At 41.1% G+C, this 19,422-nt stretch overlaps 1 protein-coding gene across 3 annotated transcripts in view; it reads right to left on the bottom strand.

Annotated features, from left to right (window-relative positions):
- The window catches only part of Dip2c (disco interacting protein 2 homolog C), a 470,240-nt gene that overhangs the window by 331,221 nt on the left and 119,597 nt on the right, over positions 1–19,422 (bottom strand). Inside the window, exon 1 of one of the 3 annotated variants that reach the window (XM_045151606.1) lies at positions 4,839–4,895. The exons of the other annotated variants lie outside the window; for them this stretch is intronic. Coding sequence (XP_045007541.1) covers positions 4,839–4,866 — 28 coding nt within the window. The 5' untranslated portion in view covers positions 4,867–4,895. Of the gene's footprint in view, positions 1–4,838; positions 4,896–19,422 lie in introns of those variants that run through there. 3 annotated transcript variants of the gene reach the window in all.

Below are 19,422 nucleotides of genomic sequence, written 5' to 3'. Positions count from 1 at the left end.
GGATGTACATGTGTGCACACATGTAAGTGAAGGCCAGAGGTCAATGTCAGGCATCTCCAAATCATTTATTGAGACAGGATCTCTTATGTAAACCCAGAGCTTGCCAATTCAGCTAGTCTAGCTAGCCAGCTTGTCCTGAGGTTCCTATCTCTGCGGCCTGAGCTCTGAGATTACAAATAGGCCACCATACCTGCCCGGTCTTCACATGGGTATTAGGGATCCTCACACTTGCACTGCAATGTGCAATGCTTTACTGACTGAGCCATCTCCCCAACCTCACAACCTCAGTTCTCTACAGTATGAGTGAAAGGTAGATGATACTGTCTCCATTTTAGACTTAAGACAACTGCTGTTCAAAATGATGGTGGATTTTGAAAAGACCACACAGTGACTGGACAGCACAGTTGAGATTCAAATCCCAACCTTTCCAAAATCAAGTGATATTATATTATTTATCTGCTATTGGTAACACTCCTGGGCTTTTAAAATTTGTGTTTATTTGTTTGTTTATTATTTATGTGTGTAAGAGAAAAAGAAAATATGAGCATGCCAGGAACTCTTGCCACTGCAAGCAGAATGCCAGGCACTTGTACCATTTGTTGAGTCTGGCTTTATTTAGGTAGCTAGGGAACTAAACCCAGGCCATCAGGTTTTGCAAACCAGTGTAGGCATCTCCCTAGTCCCACCCTTAAGCTTTAATGTCAAATGACAGAAGTAGCAGACTGACTATCCCAAGATACCACAATCATTTGTACTGCCTGAACTCTGGTTACTCTAGAGTTCCCTGGAAATGCTGCACCTGAGACACACATTCACAATGACTGATGAGGTAGAGCAGGAACTGGCCTCAGAAAGCAAAGGCGCCTATAAAGAGAAGCAAGGCCCATGATGCCCCAGCTTCACCAAAACAGGAAATGTGAAAACCAGAAGCTGGGGGTGTAAGTACAGAGAAATCCAGCTACTGGACAAGTTTACAGAAAGTTTGAACTGCCTCCTGTGCCATTTCAGATGTTGATGTTAGTAACAGTCTGTGACCAATGCCAGCAGATCTGAAGAATATGGATAGAACTGTGGATCTCAGAGCCTGTTCCTAAAATGGAAACACAGCCACGTTGGCAAATAGCTATATGTGAGCTCACAGAAGCCCCTGATCTCTAGCACATCAGCAAACACTGGACACAACACCGGCTTATATGTGATTCTGTAAGAGCTGCTCAACACCCTGCCCTAGATATATGACACACATAGACTGACAGGAGACAACCTTGAACTGGAGCATTCAACTCTGACCAGCCTTAAATTTGTCCAATGAAGAAAATCATCATGAGGAAGGAACAATCTAGAAAATTAACAAGACTCAAGCCTAATGAGTAAGCATGAGGGTGCAAGCCAGGAGGGGGCACATCATACAAAGGAAGACCCAAGGATACCTGCAAAGCCAGCATCAGCCAGCAAGCCAGAATCCAGTTGTTAAGTCTTTACCATTCTTAAATGCTGCACAGTGATGCCTAAAGTGATGTCTTTATTGCTGCAGTACGTGCAATACAAGAAAAGCATCTTATTAGTGCTTTAAGAATTTGTATAAAACCCTCTCGAATATCAACAAAGGCAATCATTTTCATTCCCAAGACCAGCTCCAGTGGACATCAAAGACAAAGAAGAGGCAGGTTGTGTGCTCACCTCAAAGATCCCCAGGATATGCTTCTCATACACAGGCTGACCTAACATTCACAAGCCAAATGTATTCCAAACCCACTCACAACCACACATCTATAGATTTTCACATGTTATCATCTGTCTCCTGAGCACTCCAGTGACAAGGGACAAAATGAGCTCCTCTCTCCAGCAACGGTAGGCACAGGGAGCAGGTTGAAGGAAGAGATCAGAGCTTAGGGGCTCCTCAACAGCCTGTCACTTTCATGTCAGGTCAACTCTGACACTAGAGAAAAGATCAACAATGCCACTGAGCTGAATTAAATAAGGCCTTCCTGTTAGAGTGGAGAGATGGCTCAGGCACTAAAGGTGCTTGCTTGCAAAGCATTTCCTCTAGTACTAACATAAAGGAAGATTCACAAAGTTGCATGCATCTGAAGTTCACTGGCAGGAGGCCCTGGAGCACCCATGCTCTCCTTCACCCTCTCCTCTTCTCCCTCTCAAATAAATAGCAGAAATTTTAAAAGACCTTCCTTTTGTAGAAGTCTTACATGGAAGTCTCATATAGCTGACACTCCTGTTACACAGACTTTCAGAACAGAAACATGGACTTCTCAATGGTCTCTATTTTCCTCATTTAGGAAACACTTACAAAACTGACATTCTGTAGGTCAGAATCAATAAAATATTGGTAATTTCTTATGATTTAACTGAATAAAACATGATCATATGCTTTTGTGAAACTTAACCATGCAGTCAAGACTGGCATAATAAATATTTGTTCCCAGACTGGTCATTTTGTATAGAAACATGAACTCATCTTTAATTCAGTTCAGATTTTATATATCTTAAAAGAAAGACAAACAACAATATCATATATACTAAGGAAACTGAAAAAAAAAAAAAAGTAACACCCTTCCTCTGTGGACCCTTTTCAGAATAAGGCAGGACAACATACTTTTTTTTTTTTTTTTTTTTTTTTTACTATTTACAGTTTAGTATATTTTGATAATCACAGATAAGAAAACAATTTTTGAAATGTTAATTTGATATCAGTTAAAATTTTAACTATTCTGATTAGAATGAGGAGAGGTTTATTTTTAAGCTGCCTATTTAAGTAGATGCTGTTATGATGAAAGTGTACAAAAGTGCATGCCAGGAGCCCAGGGCTACAAGCCAGAGCTGGTTACCCATTACTATAATTGATCAGACATTATATGTCAAAAGGCGCAATAATAGGGCTGGGCATATAGCTCAGAAGAGTGCTTGTGAAACATGTATGAAGGCCTGGGTTCAAACTCCAGCACTGCATAAAGCTGGGTGTGGTGGTTCACGCCTGCAATCCTAGTATATATATTGGAAATATTTAACTTGTGTTTTAATTTTACAGGGCTCACAGTCTCTTGTGAACAGTGCTGGAATTGTTAAAGACTATGGGGACTTCTAAAGTTAGAATAAATACATTTAGCAATGTAAGATGGCTATAGATCCTATGGGGACCAGTGGTGGAGAGTTGTAGCTTGACTGTGAAATGTCCCCCACTGGCTCATGTGTTTGAATACTTGGTCCCCAGCCAAGTGGCAAAGTTTGGTAGGTTGTGGAACCTTCAAGAGGAGAGCCTCACTACAGGAAGTAGGTCTCTGGGAGTAGGCCTTGAACCCAGCCCCAATTACTATGCTTACTGCTTCCTGCCTACCAATGTGACTCTGACTTCCCACTGCTGCCATGCCTCAGGGTACCCAGATAGCAGGTAAGACCTCATGAGAAGTTTCTAGAAGAGATTAATACATCAATCCACAAATTACATAAATGCCATCCCCACAGTGGTGGGCACACTCAATCTACTTAGGTTCTGAATAGGACAAAGAAGGAGAAAGAAAGATTAGACTAGTGCTTGCTTGACTACTGTGCAAGAATGTCCACCTTCTCCTTTTTTCACGGACATTTCAGGTTCAGCTCTCAGAGCCACTATGGAATGCACATCATGGGTCTGAGATTCTTAGGCCTTCAAACCCCACTGTCCTGGTTCTACTGCCTACAAACAGCAGGTTATGGGGCTTTCAACCTCCATCAGTGTTTGGGCCAGCACTTGGCAAATCTCACTGTAGACATTCAAAAACATCCTACTGCTTCTTTTTCTCTGAAAAACCTTAACTAGCACAGCTCCTAAATTATTCTACACATGTAGGTTATCTCCTTACAGAAAAGGCACCTTCACAAGTGGTTTCCAAGCTTCCCTCTAGCCCCTTAGTCCTGGTGCCATATGCCTCTGACCTCAGCACTCACAATTCCAGGCACACTAGGTAAACTGAGACCTATCTCTGTAAATGTAGGGGTCACAGAACCCAACTATGGGAAATGGTATTACTTAAAAGAGTACCAAGTATTTTTTACAAAGCCAAGTAATCCATGATTTTCTCAAACAATTTATGTCAATTTTGTTTCATAATTTGCTCACAGTATATGACAAATCACAAAACTAGGCATATTAATTATTATATAAGTCTTTAAATGCCCTTGAACTATTTATGTTCCTTCATATTTTTAGAGCAAATAGGCCTAGGGTTAGAAGAGTATAAATAATATTACTGACAACAGCTGGGACTACATGAGGATGAAACTTATACCCATAAGGTACCAGTTGACCCCAATTGCCTCCCTTTCTGTATAGGAAAATATGGAAGAAACTTAGAATAATGTCAGAGTATATATTTGGTCCCAACTTTCCAGTGGACAATGACTATACTCCATCTTTCTGGGGTGTCACTCTACTCCTGCCCCATACTCCCTCACTAAAAAGATGTTCTTTACTATCAACCCCACCAACCATGTTACAGAACATGCTTCCATCTGACAAAGTTCACTAATTCAATATGATAAATCACTATTTACCTTTGAATTGCTGTTTTATATCCTCCTTCCAAAGCTGTTGGAACCTACACTTGGGTTCAGAACTCACAATAGGGCTTAAGAGATGGCTTAGCAGTTAAGATGCTTGCCCATGGAGCATAAGGACCCAGGGTTCAAATCCCCCAGAATCCATGTAAGCCAGATAGATGCACATGGTAGCACATGCATCTGTAGTTCCTCTTCAATGGCTAGCGGCCCTAGAGTGCACATATCCTCCCCCCCAATAAATAACTAAATAAAAATAAAATATTAAAAAAAGAACTCACAATACTCACAGACAAGAGCAATCATATCAGAGTCCATTCATGAGGAATTCTCCAGTAAGGTCTGCAGACAAGAAGCCAAAGGTGCCAAAGAGAATCAGTTAAGAGTTGCATTCATTTATTGAAGAATCTGAGAGCTAGAGAGATGACTTAGCAGTTAAGGTGCTTGCCTGTGAAGCCTAGGGACCCAGGTTTAATTCCACAGGACCCATGTAAGCCAGATGCACATGGTGGTACATGTATCTAGAGTTCGTTTGCACTGACTGGAGGCCCTGGCACACCTATTCTCTCTTTTTCTCTCTAATAAATACATAAAAATATTTTCTTAAAAGAAGGTCTCTTAAAAACTCTGAGCAAGGGGCTGGAGAGATGGGTCAGGAGTTAAGGCACTTGCCTACAAAGCCTAACGACCCAGGTTCAATTCCCCAGTACCCACATAAAACTGGGTACACAAAATGGGACATGTGTATAAAATTGTTTTGCAGTAAATAGAGGCCCTAGTGTGCCTATTTTCTCTTTTTCTCTCCTTAAAAATAAATTAAAAAAATATTTTTAAAAAGAACTTGAGCAGCCAGGTGTGGTAGCACACACCTTTAATCCCAGCACTTGTGAGGCAGAGGTAGGATTGCTGTGAGTTCTAAGCCACCCTGAGACTGCACAGTAAATTCCAGGTTAGCCTGGGCTAGAGTGAAACCCTAACCCTACCTCGAAGAAAAAAAAAAAGAGCAACAATTATTTGTAAAGTTTCATGCTAGAGCCAGCATGCCCCCATAGATCTCATGGGAAGCTATGAATACTTTCCTACTGTAGGAGGAAACCCCTAAAACCTCTTTTCAAGCTATAAATTAAGAATCTCAATGTGGATATTCTCTCTTGAGCTTAAAAGCCACTGTCATCATTCAGTCATGATATATACCTTGCCTGTGGGAATCAAGCCAACATCATATCCAAGCACTATGAAGGCACAGCATCACCTCCCCTCTTATTCAGCACCCCACAGCTCCGGACACCCACTACTTTCTCCTCAGTAAGTCACTCATCTTTCAAATCCAAAGCAATCAAAAGCAGGAGGGCTTAAAAGATTATCTATGTACCTATGATAGCTTCAGAGATCTTTTGTTAGGGCTGGAGAGATCACTTAGCAGTTAAGGTACTTGCCTGCAATTCCTAAAGACCTGGGTTTGATTTGCCAGTACCACATAAGCCAGATTGTACAAGGTGACACATGCTTCCGGAGTTTGTTTACAGGGCCTAGGGACCCTTGGCATGCCGATTTCTTTTCTCTCTTGCTCACTCTCTCATTCTCTTAAATAAAAATAAGATTATTTAAAGGTTTTTTTTTTTCTTGTTTGACAATAAAGCAAGAAACTTTTATGGAATATAAAGCAAGTTATGATGGTTAGGTTTTGTGTCAACTTGGTCTGCTTAGGAATGTCCACAAGACATTACTCATAAATGGGTCTCTGAGGTTACTCTAGGGAGGATTGACTAAAGGAGAAATCCATCCCCCAGCGTGAGCCCTTCCCCCAGAGTGGGTGGTCCCTCTCAGAGCCAAGAAAACTCCAGGAAGGGAAGGATCCCCCCTCCCACTTGGCCACAGGTGCTGCTTGCTGCTTTCCAGTGTGGACTGAAGACCAGCAGCTCTCCAGGAAGCCTCCAGGCCTTCAGTGCCAGATTGGGATTGCTGAGGTATTCAGTCTTGTGGACTGAGCAGCTACCGGTTTCGTTGACTCTCAGGCCTGCAAACTGCTACTGATAGACTGCTGTAAAAAAAAAAAAAAAATCCAATAAATTCCCTTTTACTACAATTCATTCTATCGGTTCTGTTCCTCTGGAGAACCCTGACTGATACACAAAGACAAAGTATATGAAGCTGGCCTTGGAGTGGGGCAAGACATTTCTTTAACTTACATTAGTAACTTTGTGCAAAATCAAAGTCCATGGTTATTTGGTTTTTCTATTAAAAGTAGGTGGGAGAAAACCCATCGGCTACCCTCAGAGTCCATCTACCTACTCCTAGAAAGTTTCTACACCACAATGTGACCACATCAACATGGCTCCCTATGCACTAATTCCCTCAATCCTGCCTCATATACTAAATGATGGAAAATATGTGAGACCAGTTCTCAGAAAGGTCTCACTTCTTTACAAAACAGGCTCACAAATCACAGCCACACTCTCCTGATGTGTAAAGCAAGTTCAGAGAGCGAGCAATCCTAGCTTCCTCTCCAGAAGAGTATAGCAACCCAAATTCTAGTTTGAGGGAAATGGAAAACTTTAATATCCTAGGCCTGACAGAAGTAAAACTTCACTGAAGTAGCTAGAAGTACTCAACTATGCACAGAAAACAGACTGAAGACCTATAACATCCCATTTGAAAAAAAAAAAAAATTCAATACAATCATGGTTATAGGCCTTGACAGAAATGTTCCCTTACCCAAGAGCAGCTTCCCCCCAGTGTATATAAAATATTTAGAGGCAGATTTGCCAAGCAGTCTCTTTGTGATCACAAGTTAAATCCAAAACTGCTGAACAAATAAGAGAAAATGCTATACCCAAATTTCTTCTTAATACATCAAGAACAAAGCTCTGTCCAAGCCACATCCTATAACTGGTTTTAGAATTAAAGGAAGGATCAGTGACCTGATAGTGGCTTCCTTCCTATCAGTCAACAACACAACCAGATGTTCACTACTGAGTCAATAGTCAGAAGGTGATTAAAGTAACAGCAGTGATAAAATGTTAACTTGAAGCCAGGTGTGGTGGTGCATGCCTTTAATCCTAGCATTTCAGGGGCAGAGGTAGGAGGATCACTGTGAGTTCGAGGCCACCCTGAGACTTCATAGTAATTCCACATCAGTCTGAGTCAGAGTGAGACCCTTCCTCGAAAAGCCAAAAAACGTTATCTTGAAACAGCCAAAATCTTCAAGACTAATAAAAGCTGCTAGATCATCTAATCCAGCCCATTATTTGGGCACAAGACAACCATATGACCCCAAATTTCAGACATCCATGTGAACTAAGGGCAAATCCACAGCTACAACCCAGGCATCCATGACTGTTCATGTCTCTCCTCATGTCACATGGTGCTCACAATATAAAACTCATTCCCGTAAATCACATGTACAGTCTTACCATGAAATACAAGCTAAAAGTGAAGGAACATTAAGAAGCTTTGAGCAATAAACCTAAATATCGATTACTGAAAACACAAATTATTTTTTTTTCTTTTGGTGACCAGAGGGTAAACACTTGACCTTGCACTACACAGCACTCTACAACTGATATATACCTTTAGACTTTTATTCTTGAAATGGGATCTTGCAAAGTTCTCCAAGCTGGATTTGAATACTCTTATGTACTCCAGGCAGGCCTCACAGTTGAGTTCCTCCTGCCTCAGTCATCTGCAAAGCAGGGATTGCAGCCATGAGGTAACTTTTTTTCCACTCTCCTGTGCTTTAACCAAGTCTATAAGATTTCAACAACAGTACTGGACTTCATTTGAAAAGAAAATGCACACCTTTTATTACAACTTCTACAATTCAGGAGCCCTCCCTATAGTCAGATAAAAATTAAAGTACCCTCAATGATAAAAATAAGACTTATATCAACTTTCAAAGCACATCTGTGCTTGAAAAACCACTATTCTAATTAAGAGGTCAAAATCATATGAGAAAAATAGACATACTCTAAGTGAGTATTTGTCTTCTTTTGTTTGTTTGTTTACAATACTACAAAGCAACAACCATGTTTATAATTACAAGAGTATATGGCTACAGATGGAACCTGGATTGGTCACTCTACACTGATCCCATCTGAAACTGGACATATGCTGGCCAAGACTATGGGTTCCCACCTCTGCATTTCACAGTCTGAAATACAAAGTTGTGGCAGAGGAATCTCTCTGCCCTTTCTATTCTCTATAGAGAAACATGTGTAGAGTATAAAAAACAAATCCAAACATGCTAAGGAAAGACTTTAATGGGAATGACTGAGGCGGGGAGTGGGCTGTCACTCTGACCATGTCATCTGCAGCATATCAACAGTAAGGCGGTGTGTGTGTGTGTGTGTGTGTGTGAGTGAGTGTGTGTGTGTGTTACATGCACGTGTGTGCAGATGTGAATGCCATATACATATGTGCATAGGCCAGAAGAAAACGTCAGGAATCTCCTGCATCACTCATCCACATTTTCCTTGATTCATGGCTTTCACTGATTCTGTAGCTTGCAGATTTTACAAGCCCCCGTGATTCTCCAATCCCCATGCCTCTGGGATTACAGACATACATGGCCATATACAGCTGTTTTATGTGGGTGCTAGGGAATTAAACTTGGGTCTCAGACCCCTCATGCCCTTTATGCTTGAGTACTCTTTCCACTGAGCCATGTTTCTAGCTCCAAAGCTATTTGGTGGGTGGGTGGGTGAGTGTGCATGTGTGACGTATGTACATGTATGTGCCCTTGCAGCACTCCCTTAAGTTCACCTCTGGTGGGGGACAGAACATCAGGTGCCCTGGCTCCACAGCTTTCCCCCCATTCTCATTTTGAGTCAGAGTCTCTTACTAATACTGGAGCTGGCTATTTTTTGAGAGCTCTGAAGATTCCCTAGTAACCTCTACTCTCCTTTGTAGGGCTGGGGTTACAGATACCTGGCCACACCCAGTTGAATATGTGGGATCTGGAGACTCAAACTTGAGTAGTATCATGCCCCTCAGAGGCCTTTATGCTTATACAGGAAGTGCATTTAACTGCTGAACCATCTCTCCAGCCCCTAAGGCTTTTCTTTTATGGGAAGGAGTAAGCAAGGCTGGAAGGAAGTGTGGGGTGACAGGGTGGTTGACCATGTGGAAGATCATTTGAGGTCTGTCCATGTGGCCTGTTCTCAGTGGGAGGCAGAGGGGTCTGGCCAAGAAGTACAACCAAGTTTGATTAACTAGACAGTGTTCTGATCACATCAGTAGAACAATTCATAGTGCTAATCACTTGTAGGTCAGAGAATGGGCATTTGGAAGACCTGTGACTAGCATTGTCCTAGGTAAAGAGATCATCAACAAATCTCATCTAAGTCATGTGGGAAAAGCAGTTCTTTGCAGGGAACAAAGAGAAGGAAAGTTCTCTGGTCTTTCCCTTTTTTTTTTTTTTTTTTTTTTGTTGTGGTGGTGGTGGTGGTATTGTGTTGTGATGTTGGTATTGTGGTGGTGGTGGTGGTGCTATGGTGGTAGTGATAGCAGTGTAGTGTTGATGTTGCTGCAGTATTGTGGTTGGTGTGTTGGTGATATTGCTGTGGTATTGTGCAAGTGGTGGTGGTGGTGGTGTTATGAATGTGGTAGTCGTAGGATGGCATGGAATGGGATGGTTTGATTTGGGCTGGCTTTAGACAGATGTATGTTCCATGGTCTAGACACCTCCTCGCCCTCCAAGGTAGAGAATTTCTTTTTCTAGTAATACTTACTGATTTATATATTTAGGAGAGGTGATAGAAAAGAGAGAGACATATAAGATAAAAGAGAGAATGGGTGCACCAGGGCCTCCTGCCTCTACAAACTCCAGATGCATGTGCTACTTTATGCATCTGGTTTTACATGGCTATAGATAAAAATCAAACCCAGGTTGTTCAGCCTTTGCAAGCAAGCACCTTTAGCAGCTGAGCTATCTCCCAGCCCTTCTTTTTCTTTTTTAATTGGCGTGTTTGTTGTACAACACGTTGGGTTTCATATATTCACTTAAGGTAGGTGACTATTTAGCCCCCACAAGGGCCAGGAACTTGTGGCAATGGAGTGAGACACTGGTAGGTATTAAGGCTTTGTGGTGAGGAGTTCATTCATACTGTCCTAAAGATGTGAATTCTCAAGCTCTTGTCACTACTTTTCTCCTACTGAAGCTTAGAGAAGTGTTACTGCTTCTTATACCTGGCCCTAACTCATAGAAGATGCCTTATTTTGCTATTGTAATAAATGCAAGTAACAACATGTATCTGCAGCAGTAAAACCACAACAGGCCCAGTATCATAGCACAGTCACATGTTCAAACAACCCCCAATGTGACAGTGTGCAGAGGCAGGGCCTTGAGAGGTTGTACCATCATGGATGCCATCAGTGGCCTTCTAGAAGAGGTTTTAGGTACTGACTTCTTTTGCTCTTCTGCCTCAGGAGGACGCAACAAAAAGCTACCATTGGTGAGCATCTCCTCACCAAACAGTAAATCTGTTGGCACCTTGATCCTGTACTTCTCTTGCTTCCAAGACTGTTGGCATTAAATTTATGTTGTCTATAAACTGTCCAGTATAAGGTATTTTGTTGTAACAACCTGAATGGACTTAAACAGTAACATTACATCATTAGTCACAACTCAGTGGATGAGAGTACTGCCACAAGATGATGGAATATAGCAAATGGAATTCACTGAATGGTAGAAAGAAGGTTTATAAGAACTTTATCAACAACCAAAGCAGTGACCCGTGCTTGCCAAAGTATAACCAGATCATGGCAGAAAACTAAAGGTAAGACTGGATAATAATGTGCTACCTGTTCTTCTAAGCCTCACTTTCTGTCTCTAAAATTACATGGTGGTAAAAATAGCCATCATTCAGATTATAGGGCTAAATGCTTGATTATTTCAGTCATGAGCTTAGAAGTGAAAACAAACACAAGCACTATACCAAAAGAAAGTAAAACCAGCCTAGGGAACTACATAGCTAATCTGACAACAAAAAATGTTGGATTCTTGGGCTGGGGAAATGGTTCAGTGGTTAAGGCATTTGCCTACAAAGCCAAAGGACCCTGGTTCAACTCTCCAGGTCCCACGTAAGCCAAATGCACAAAGGGGCACATGGGTCTAGAGTTCATTTGCAGAGGCTGGAGGCCCTGGTGTGCCCATTCTCTCCCTCTCCCCCCCCCCTCTCTCTCTCTCTCTCAATCTCTCTCTCAAATAAATAAATAAAAACAAAGTTTAATTTTTTTAAATGTAGATTCTTACATTTAGCTTATAGCATGTCAGTTAATGTGAGATTTATGTGAATTTTTCATGAAGCACATAATATAGGAATAGAAGTACAAATTATGCAATCACACTGCCTCACATAGTAATATAGGTGAATTTTATGCCCCAATACTTATTCAAACATTGACACCCTTTCAGCTTGTGTCTCTGATATTCTTGAATTTTCAATCCAACATAAAAAGCATATAAACTCTAAACAAGTATCTCAGGCACAATGTTATTTAATAAGAGCACAGTATGTGACAAAAAAGTAATTTTTTAAAGACTCAAATAATAGGCCTGTTAAAAGACTACTACTTCACTCCCATTTTATTTTTCACCATGCGTTAAATGTCTATTGTTTCCTAGAAACCATCTCATTATGATTTAAGGCACATAAAAGGCTGATACAATAGCTATTTTTAAAAGACTCAGAGGTAAGGAATAAAAACACTCTATTACCTACTGCTACTATAACAAATTGCCTCAAATGTGATGGCTTAAGACAGAATACATCTGTCCTCCTGATTCTAGATGTCAGACAAGTCAGTCAGCTTAACTCAAGGTATGGGCAGGCCAGGTTCTCACCTAGAGGCTCCTGCTAACAATCAGTTCCTTTGCTCTCTATAGCTTCTAGAGACTGTCGATGTCCTTAGCTCATGGACTTGCAGTACCACAACTTCTGCTTTGTCTCTACATTATTTGATTCTGACCTTCCCCCTCTCGTAACCACACTGGGACCATCTTTATACACCAGGATTAACCTCCACCTGGAGACCCTTAATAGGGTCACAGCTAAAGATCGGTTTGCCACATAACATGTGCACAGATGCTAGGAATTAAGACATTGGCATTTTGGAGGTAATTATTCTGCCAATAATAAACGGCAATTTAAAATTATATAATGACTATAGAAATTGTTTTCTACCCTTTTTGTGTGGTGTGCAAGCACATGCACTGAGGTGTGTGGGAGGGGGGCCCAAAGGAGAACTTCAGGAGTCCCTCCTCTATCATTTATCCATGTTTCTCCTTTAACTACTCACTCACCGGCTGCAAAGCTTGCTGTTTTCCAAGCCCTGGCAATTATTGTCTCTCTTTTCCCCATAGGACTGGGTTACAAACACATGTGGCCACACCATTCTATTTAACAGGTATGCTGGGGACTTGAATTCAAGAGGTCTGTGATGCCCTCAGGCCCTTATACTCAAACAGGAAATCTTCTTGCCCATTGCACCACCTCATAAGCCACTTTTTCTAACTTAAAAAAAATATGTATTTATTTATTTATTTATTTGCCCCTTGGTGTTCCTGTGTGTGTGTGTGTATGTCTATGTCTGTGTGACTGACACGCACATGCACACCAGAGTCTCTAGCCATTGCAAATCCATATCCATCCTGCTTCCAGTGGGTGGAGATGAAACAACCCTAGTAAGCTCTGTTTGCATCAAGCACCTTTAAACACTGAGCCATCTCCCCAGCCCTCCCTTTTCTACCTTTTAAAGGACCCAAGTGGGCTGGAGAGATGGCTTACTGGTTAAGCACTTGCCTGCGAAGCCTAAGGACCCCGGTTCGAGGCTCAATTCCCCAGGATCCACGTTAGCCAGATGCACAAGGGGGCACACGCATCTGGAATTTGTTTGCAGTGGCTGAAGGCTCTGGCATGCCCATTCTCTCTCCCTCTCACACTCTCACACTCTCTCTCTCTCTCTCTCTCTCTCTCTCTCTCTCTCTGCTTCTTTCTCTGTCCGTAGCTCTCAAATAAATAAAAATAACAAAAAAAATTTAAAAACAATAAAGGACCCAAGTATTACATCACTTAACCACCATATTAATCACTAACAGAATCATAATGATGCCAAGCAATACTTTTTTAAACCTGCCAAAGAAATACTCAGTATCTAACCAGATTCAGAGCTGAATTCAGCGTTGCTCAGAAATCTTATCACTACAACAAAACAGGCCTTTGATTGTAAAAGTATTTTACACTTTGGGTTTTCTAACTATCAAAGATTTCTCTTATCACAAAAATTAATCTCCCCCATAAAACACACTTCTCCATTCTATTATTTCATATGAACTAAATGGTATAAAGAAAAATTATTTAACTTGCTAAATGTGCCTATATAATTTTCACCTGGCCAATTAAAGAACTACATTAAATTTGATTTTCACCTGGCCAATTAAATAACTACACAAAATTTGAAGGATAGAAACAAACAAGCAGGCTGGGGAGATGGTTTAGCAGTTAAGATGCTCCCTGCAAAGCCAAAGGACCCAGGTTTGACTCCCCAGTATCCATTTAAGCCAGATGCACAAGATGGTACATGCATGTGGAGTTTATTTGCTGCAGCAGCTGGAGGCCCTGGAGCACCCATTCATATTATTTCTCTCTCTCCCTCTCACCTTCCCCTTTCTCTCTCACTGTGACTCTCTCTCCTTGAAAATAAATATACTTTTTAAAATTCAGCATCTTAATTTTGCATTATATTGCAGATTTTACTGTAGACTGCAGAATCTTCTGAAGCATTATTTCCAAGTATTATCAAAATTCCCTGTCAAATCTAATTAACACCATAAGTAAAAAATGACTATTGTGTATATATAAGATCAAATAATGTCCTACCATTGGCATTTATAAACAAGTTATCCACACAAGATTGTTAGATAAATTATCATTTCAAACCAGTACTATGAAATTTCCGTTTCTCCATTTTAGATCCAAGTGTCAAGTTCATTATCAAATCAGGTCTCTGGTTCCATACAGACAGCAAAGGTTTCTAAAGCATGCATGAGTTTTACTTCGATTTCTACCTTTGACCTGAATAGTAACAACCCTCAAAACTACTAAATAATTGGCCAAATCTGCACATCATTTGCACTCATTCACAAGATGTGCACTGAAGGTGCTTGCTTAGGGATTCCTATCATACTAACACTTGTCACATTACAATAGCTTAGAATTGAATGTCAGGCAATAAAAGGGGCAATTTCCTCTAGGGGAGTAGAGGACTCCTGAGATTCTAAAGGAATGAAATAAAAATGCCTGTGACTATTGTCTTTCAAGCCCCATCATTACAGTACTCCTTTAAGAATGCAACACTGTCAAGGCTCTCATTGGTAAAATTTTGACCCCATTTATAGGCCTTGTAACAGTTTATTTCTGCAGCCCAGCTTCAAGTTCTTCTTACATCTGACCAGGAGATGGGAGCCTACTTTTGCTGAGGGTTCAACAAAAGTCATCCTTCTCTTCACGGTTCTCTTCAGAAGAAAGCCAGAGTGGCACAGATGGATATACCACATCAGCCAGAACTGCTGCAGGCTTGGGTGTGGAGGATGAACCACAGCACAAAGAGATTCTACAGCTAACAAGCACCCTAAGGAAACCATCTACACTCCAGCATATGCCCTCTGTTACTGTGGAAGGGAAGCAAAATGCCAGCTGGGGCCACTGTTGTTCAGGACAAGAATACTTTCTGCCCACCATAATTATCATGTTTGATCAGGAGGAATATCTCACTCCAGGCTGCCCCCAATTAAAATTTAAGTACTCAATCCTCTCATAAATAATGTTTCTGCAATCTTAGAAAACCATACCCATCCCAAAACAAGAGATTCACACATTTGGGGGGGGGGGTTCACTGACAGATGGTGGTGGTTTGCCTCAAGCATTACTAATGGGCAAAGCTGGCCAAGTTTATTGTGGTGACAGACTAGAGAATCTAAAACCATTATTTACAAACAAGCACTTAACCAGTAACCAGAATACACAGCACGTAAGTGTTAGGTCAGGACAAAATGGAATCACCAAGGACAGCAGGGAGGGCAACAGAGACCCAAGGAAGTGGGTCATCCACATTCCTCAAGAAACTGCCCAGCTATTATCCCTTCCTTGCTTAACAATGCCCCAGGTCTAGGTTTCCTACCCCTTATCTCCTACCTGGTCACTTCTGGTTTCACACCCTATGGCTAATATAAATAACAAAGGAGTTCCTTCCCTTCCTCACCTTCCCCCAACTAAAGAGCTCTATATAGCACACTGATCTGTAATCTCAAAGTTGACTGCTCTGCTCTTGAGAGTCAGTCCTGGCAGCTCCTGTTTTTCCTGAATAAAAGCTTCAGAGTGGTCTCTGTGGTCTTGGTCACTCCTGAACCTGACATTAAGCAACACACCACACACTTCTATATTCTTATACCTGCAAAATTACCATCCATTGGGTCACATGCCCACATATAAATCATGAAACCAGAAGGCAACAATTTAAGATTGGCTCATGTCTTACAGTCCTTTAGCATGCCAATTACAGAGTTCATGAACAAGGCAAAAAATATACAAGGCCTATTTTGCCCCTCAATGTGCACTCCTGCCCATGGAAGAAGGCTCTGAAGTATAAGATTTTCAAAACTCTAGAAATTCTGCCAGGTGTGGTGGTGCACACCTTTAATCCCAGCATTTGGGAGGCAGAAATAGGAGATCAATGTGAATTCGAGGCTACCTGAGACTACATAGTGAATTCCAGGTCAGCCTGAGCTAGAGTGAGACCCTACCTCGAAAAAACAAACAAACAAAAAACTCTAGAAATTCTTTATTCCTATTTGTTTCAGAAAGCCTAAGACCATAACAACATAACAAGAATCAAACTGCCTCCTTATGACAACTCAAATATATGCCTCTGTAAAGATAATTCAAATACATGCATAATTTATACACACAAATATTCCTTTGACCATTCTGCCCTTCAAAAGCAGTAAATGCATTCTAAGAACAGAACAAAGAATTACTCCAAGGACACAGTTAAAAATCAGTGGCTCTTGCAAATGTATCCCAGACCTAGTCCATGCCAGGGTTTTCAAGTCAGATTTAAAGTGTTTTTTTTTTTTTTTTAATCAAACAATATACTTTGGCAATGCTCCATAAGAGTCTCTGCTAAAGAAACATAATATTGATTGTAAAAGTAGGAGATGGGGATACAGCTACATGTTAAACTGCTGTCCTAGCATGCGTGAGGACATGAGTTTGATCTCCAGTACAAATGAGAGATACAGACAAACTTGAAATGGATAAGGAATAATGTAAATTAGATTCTTAGCATTCTACCACATCAAAGGTCAAAAGAGGTTTATTATGCCACTCATGCCAAGTTACATGAAAGTTTTTTTTTGGGGGGGGGGTTGTTGTTTTGTTTTGTTTTGTTTTTCAAAGTAGGGTCTCACTCTGGCCCAGGCTGACCTGGAATTCACTATGGAGTCTCAGGGTGGCCTCGAACTCATGGCAATCCTCCTACCTCTGCCTTCCGAGTGCTAGGATTAAAGGCGTGCGCCACCACGCCCGGCTTGAAAGTTTGATAATGGTGACTTTCACTATATCCCCAGGGACTTAGTATTACAGAAACCACTGTTACTGAAGCCCAACTCCTCAGATACAATCTAATAACATTGTCACTAGAATATGCTTGCTTGCTCACCAGCAAACCTGTAAGCTTTGCTGTATCTCCCTTCTATGATTTAGAATCAAACCTACCATACACAGAGACATTACCTCCAATGTACTGACTCAATTCTAGTCACTCAAAATAGACTTTCTAGAGATAAACCTCCCTCTAAACTCCAATTCATAATCTAACAAATGCAAAACTTCATGCTACAAAGTTCAACCTATAAAAGATCTCATGAAAATAGGTTTCATGCTGGGCGTGGTGGAGCATGCCTTTAGGGAGACAGAGGTAGGAAGATCTCTGTGAGTTCAAGGCCACCCTGAGACTACATAGTGAATTCCAGGTCAGCTTGGACTACAGTAAAACTCTACCTCAAAAAAAAAAAAAAAAAAAACAACAAAAGTTTCATATAAGTATAGTGGTGCAAGTAGCACACCAGTAACCAACACAGAGTATTATTAGAATATCTGTTAAATTCACTCATTCCCTTAAAAAAGCTAGAATATTCAAAACCAGGCCCCATACCACAGGCACAATTCCTGTGTCATTCTGTACTAAAGTCATAAATCACAGTATTACATCACAAAAACAAATTGTAAAAATACATTAAGCTTGCATGACTCACTGCTCTAAATTTAATGCAAAGTTGCCAAAAATACTGAGAGAAATCTGATCACAACTATTTCCACCTCAACTGAAGTCACACCATCCATGCAGTGCTGCCTTTGCTTTCATCATAAGAATTTTCTCTTGGAAACTTCCACAACAAGCTGGGCATGGTGTCACATGCCTTTAATTCTACCACTCAGGAGGCAGAGGTAGGAGGATCGTGAGTTTGAGGACATCCTGAGACTATATAGTGAATTCCAGGTCAGTCTAGACTATAGCAAGACTCCACCTCAAAAAACCAAAACTAAAAGTTCCACAACAAACATCATTTATCTGGTGATGCGATCAGGAATAGACTGAAGGTTTGTTTCCTACCTAGCTGTTACAGAACTTTTCTTCTACAAAATATCAAGACAAAAGTTTCCAACTGACCTTTACATTCACTTACAATGTGGAAAAACAATCTGGAAGACTTTTAAATATTAGTCATGTATTTTACCAAAGCCACCCTTTAAAAAAATTCAAGATCATGGGCTGGAGAGATGGCTTAGCGGTTAAGCGCTTGCCTTTGAAGCCTAAGGACCCCGGTTCGAGGCTCAGTTCCCCAGGTCCCACGTTAGCCAGATGCACAAGGGGGCGCACGCGTCTGGAATTCGTTTGCAGAGGCTAGAAGCCCTGGCGCGCCCATTCTCTCTCTCTCCCTCTATCTGTCTTTCTCTCTGTGTCTGTTGCTCTCAAATAAATAAATAAATAATTTAAAAAACAAAAATTCAAGATCAGAATGGAGGGATGACTTAGCAGTTAAGGCATTTGCCTACAAAAGCCAAAGGACCAAGGTTTGATTCCCCAGGACCCATGTTAGCCAGATGCACAAGGGGGAACAGGCATCTAGAATTCATTTGCAGTGGCTGGAGGCCCTGGCATGCCCCTTCTCTCTCTCTCCCTCTTTCTCTGTCAAATATAAAAATAAAAATAAAAAAATTCAAGATCAAAACTCATGGGTCTGGAGGGATTGCTTAGCAGTTAAGATATTTGCCTTGCAAAGCCAAAGAACACAGGTTCAATTCCCAGGAACCACGTTAGCCATATGCACAAGATGGCACACACTTCTGGAGTTTGTCTGCAATGGGTGGAGGCCCTGGCACACTCATATTCTCTCCCCCCACCCTTCTTTTTGTCAAATAAACACATAAAACTAATTTTTTTTAATTTATTTGAGAGCAACAGACAGAGAGAGAAAGAGGCCAATAGATAGATAGAAAATGGGCATGCCAGGGCCTCTAGCCACTGCAAAGGTCCTCCAGACGCGTGCGCCCCTTGTGCATCTGGCTAACATGGGTCCTGGGGAATCGAGCCTCAAACCGGGGTCCTTAGGCTTGACAGGCAAGCGCTTAACCACTTAATCATCTCTCCAGCCCTAAAACTAGTATTTTTTAAAAGTCATATCCTTAATGCACTGTGCACAGCTTTGCTATCAGAAACTACCTTCTTTTTTTTTTTTGAGGTTTGGTCTTATTAGCAGGCTGACCTGGAATTTAGTATGTAGTCTTAGGGTAGCCTTGAACTCATGGTGATCAT

Source organism: Jaculus jaculus, chromosome 6, assembly GCF_020740685.1.
Source record: "Jaculus jaculus isolate mJacJac1 chromosome 6, mJacJac1.mat.Y.cur, whole genome shotgun sequence".
In the NCBI taxonomy this organism is placed as follows: Eukaryota; Metazoa; Chordata; class Mammalia; order Rodentia; family Dipodidae; genus Jaculus; species Jaculus jaculus.
Note: the sequence above shows the minus strand (reverse complement) of the source record. Positions and strands in the feature narration are given on the sequence as shown.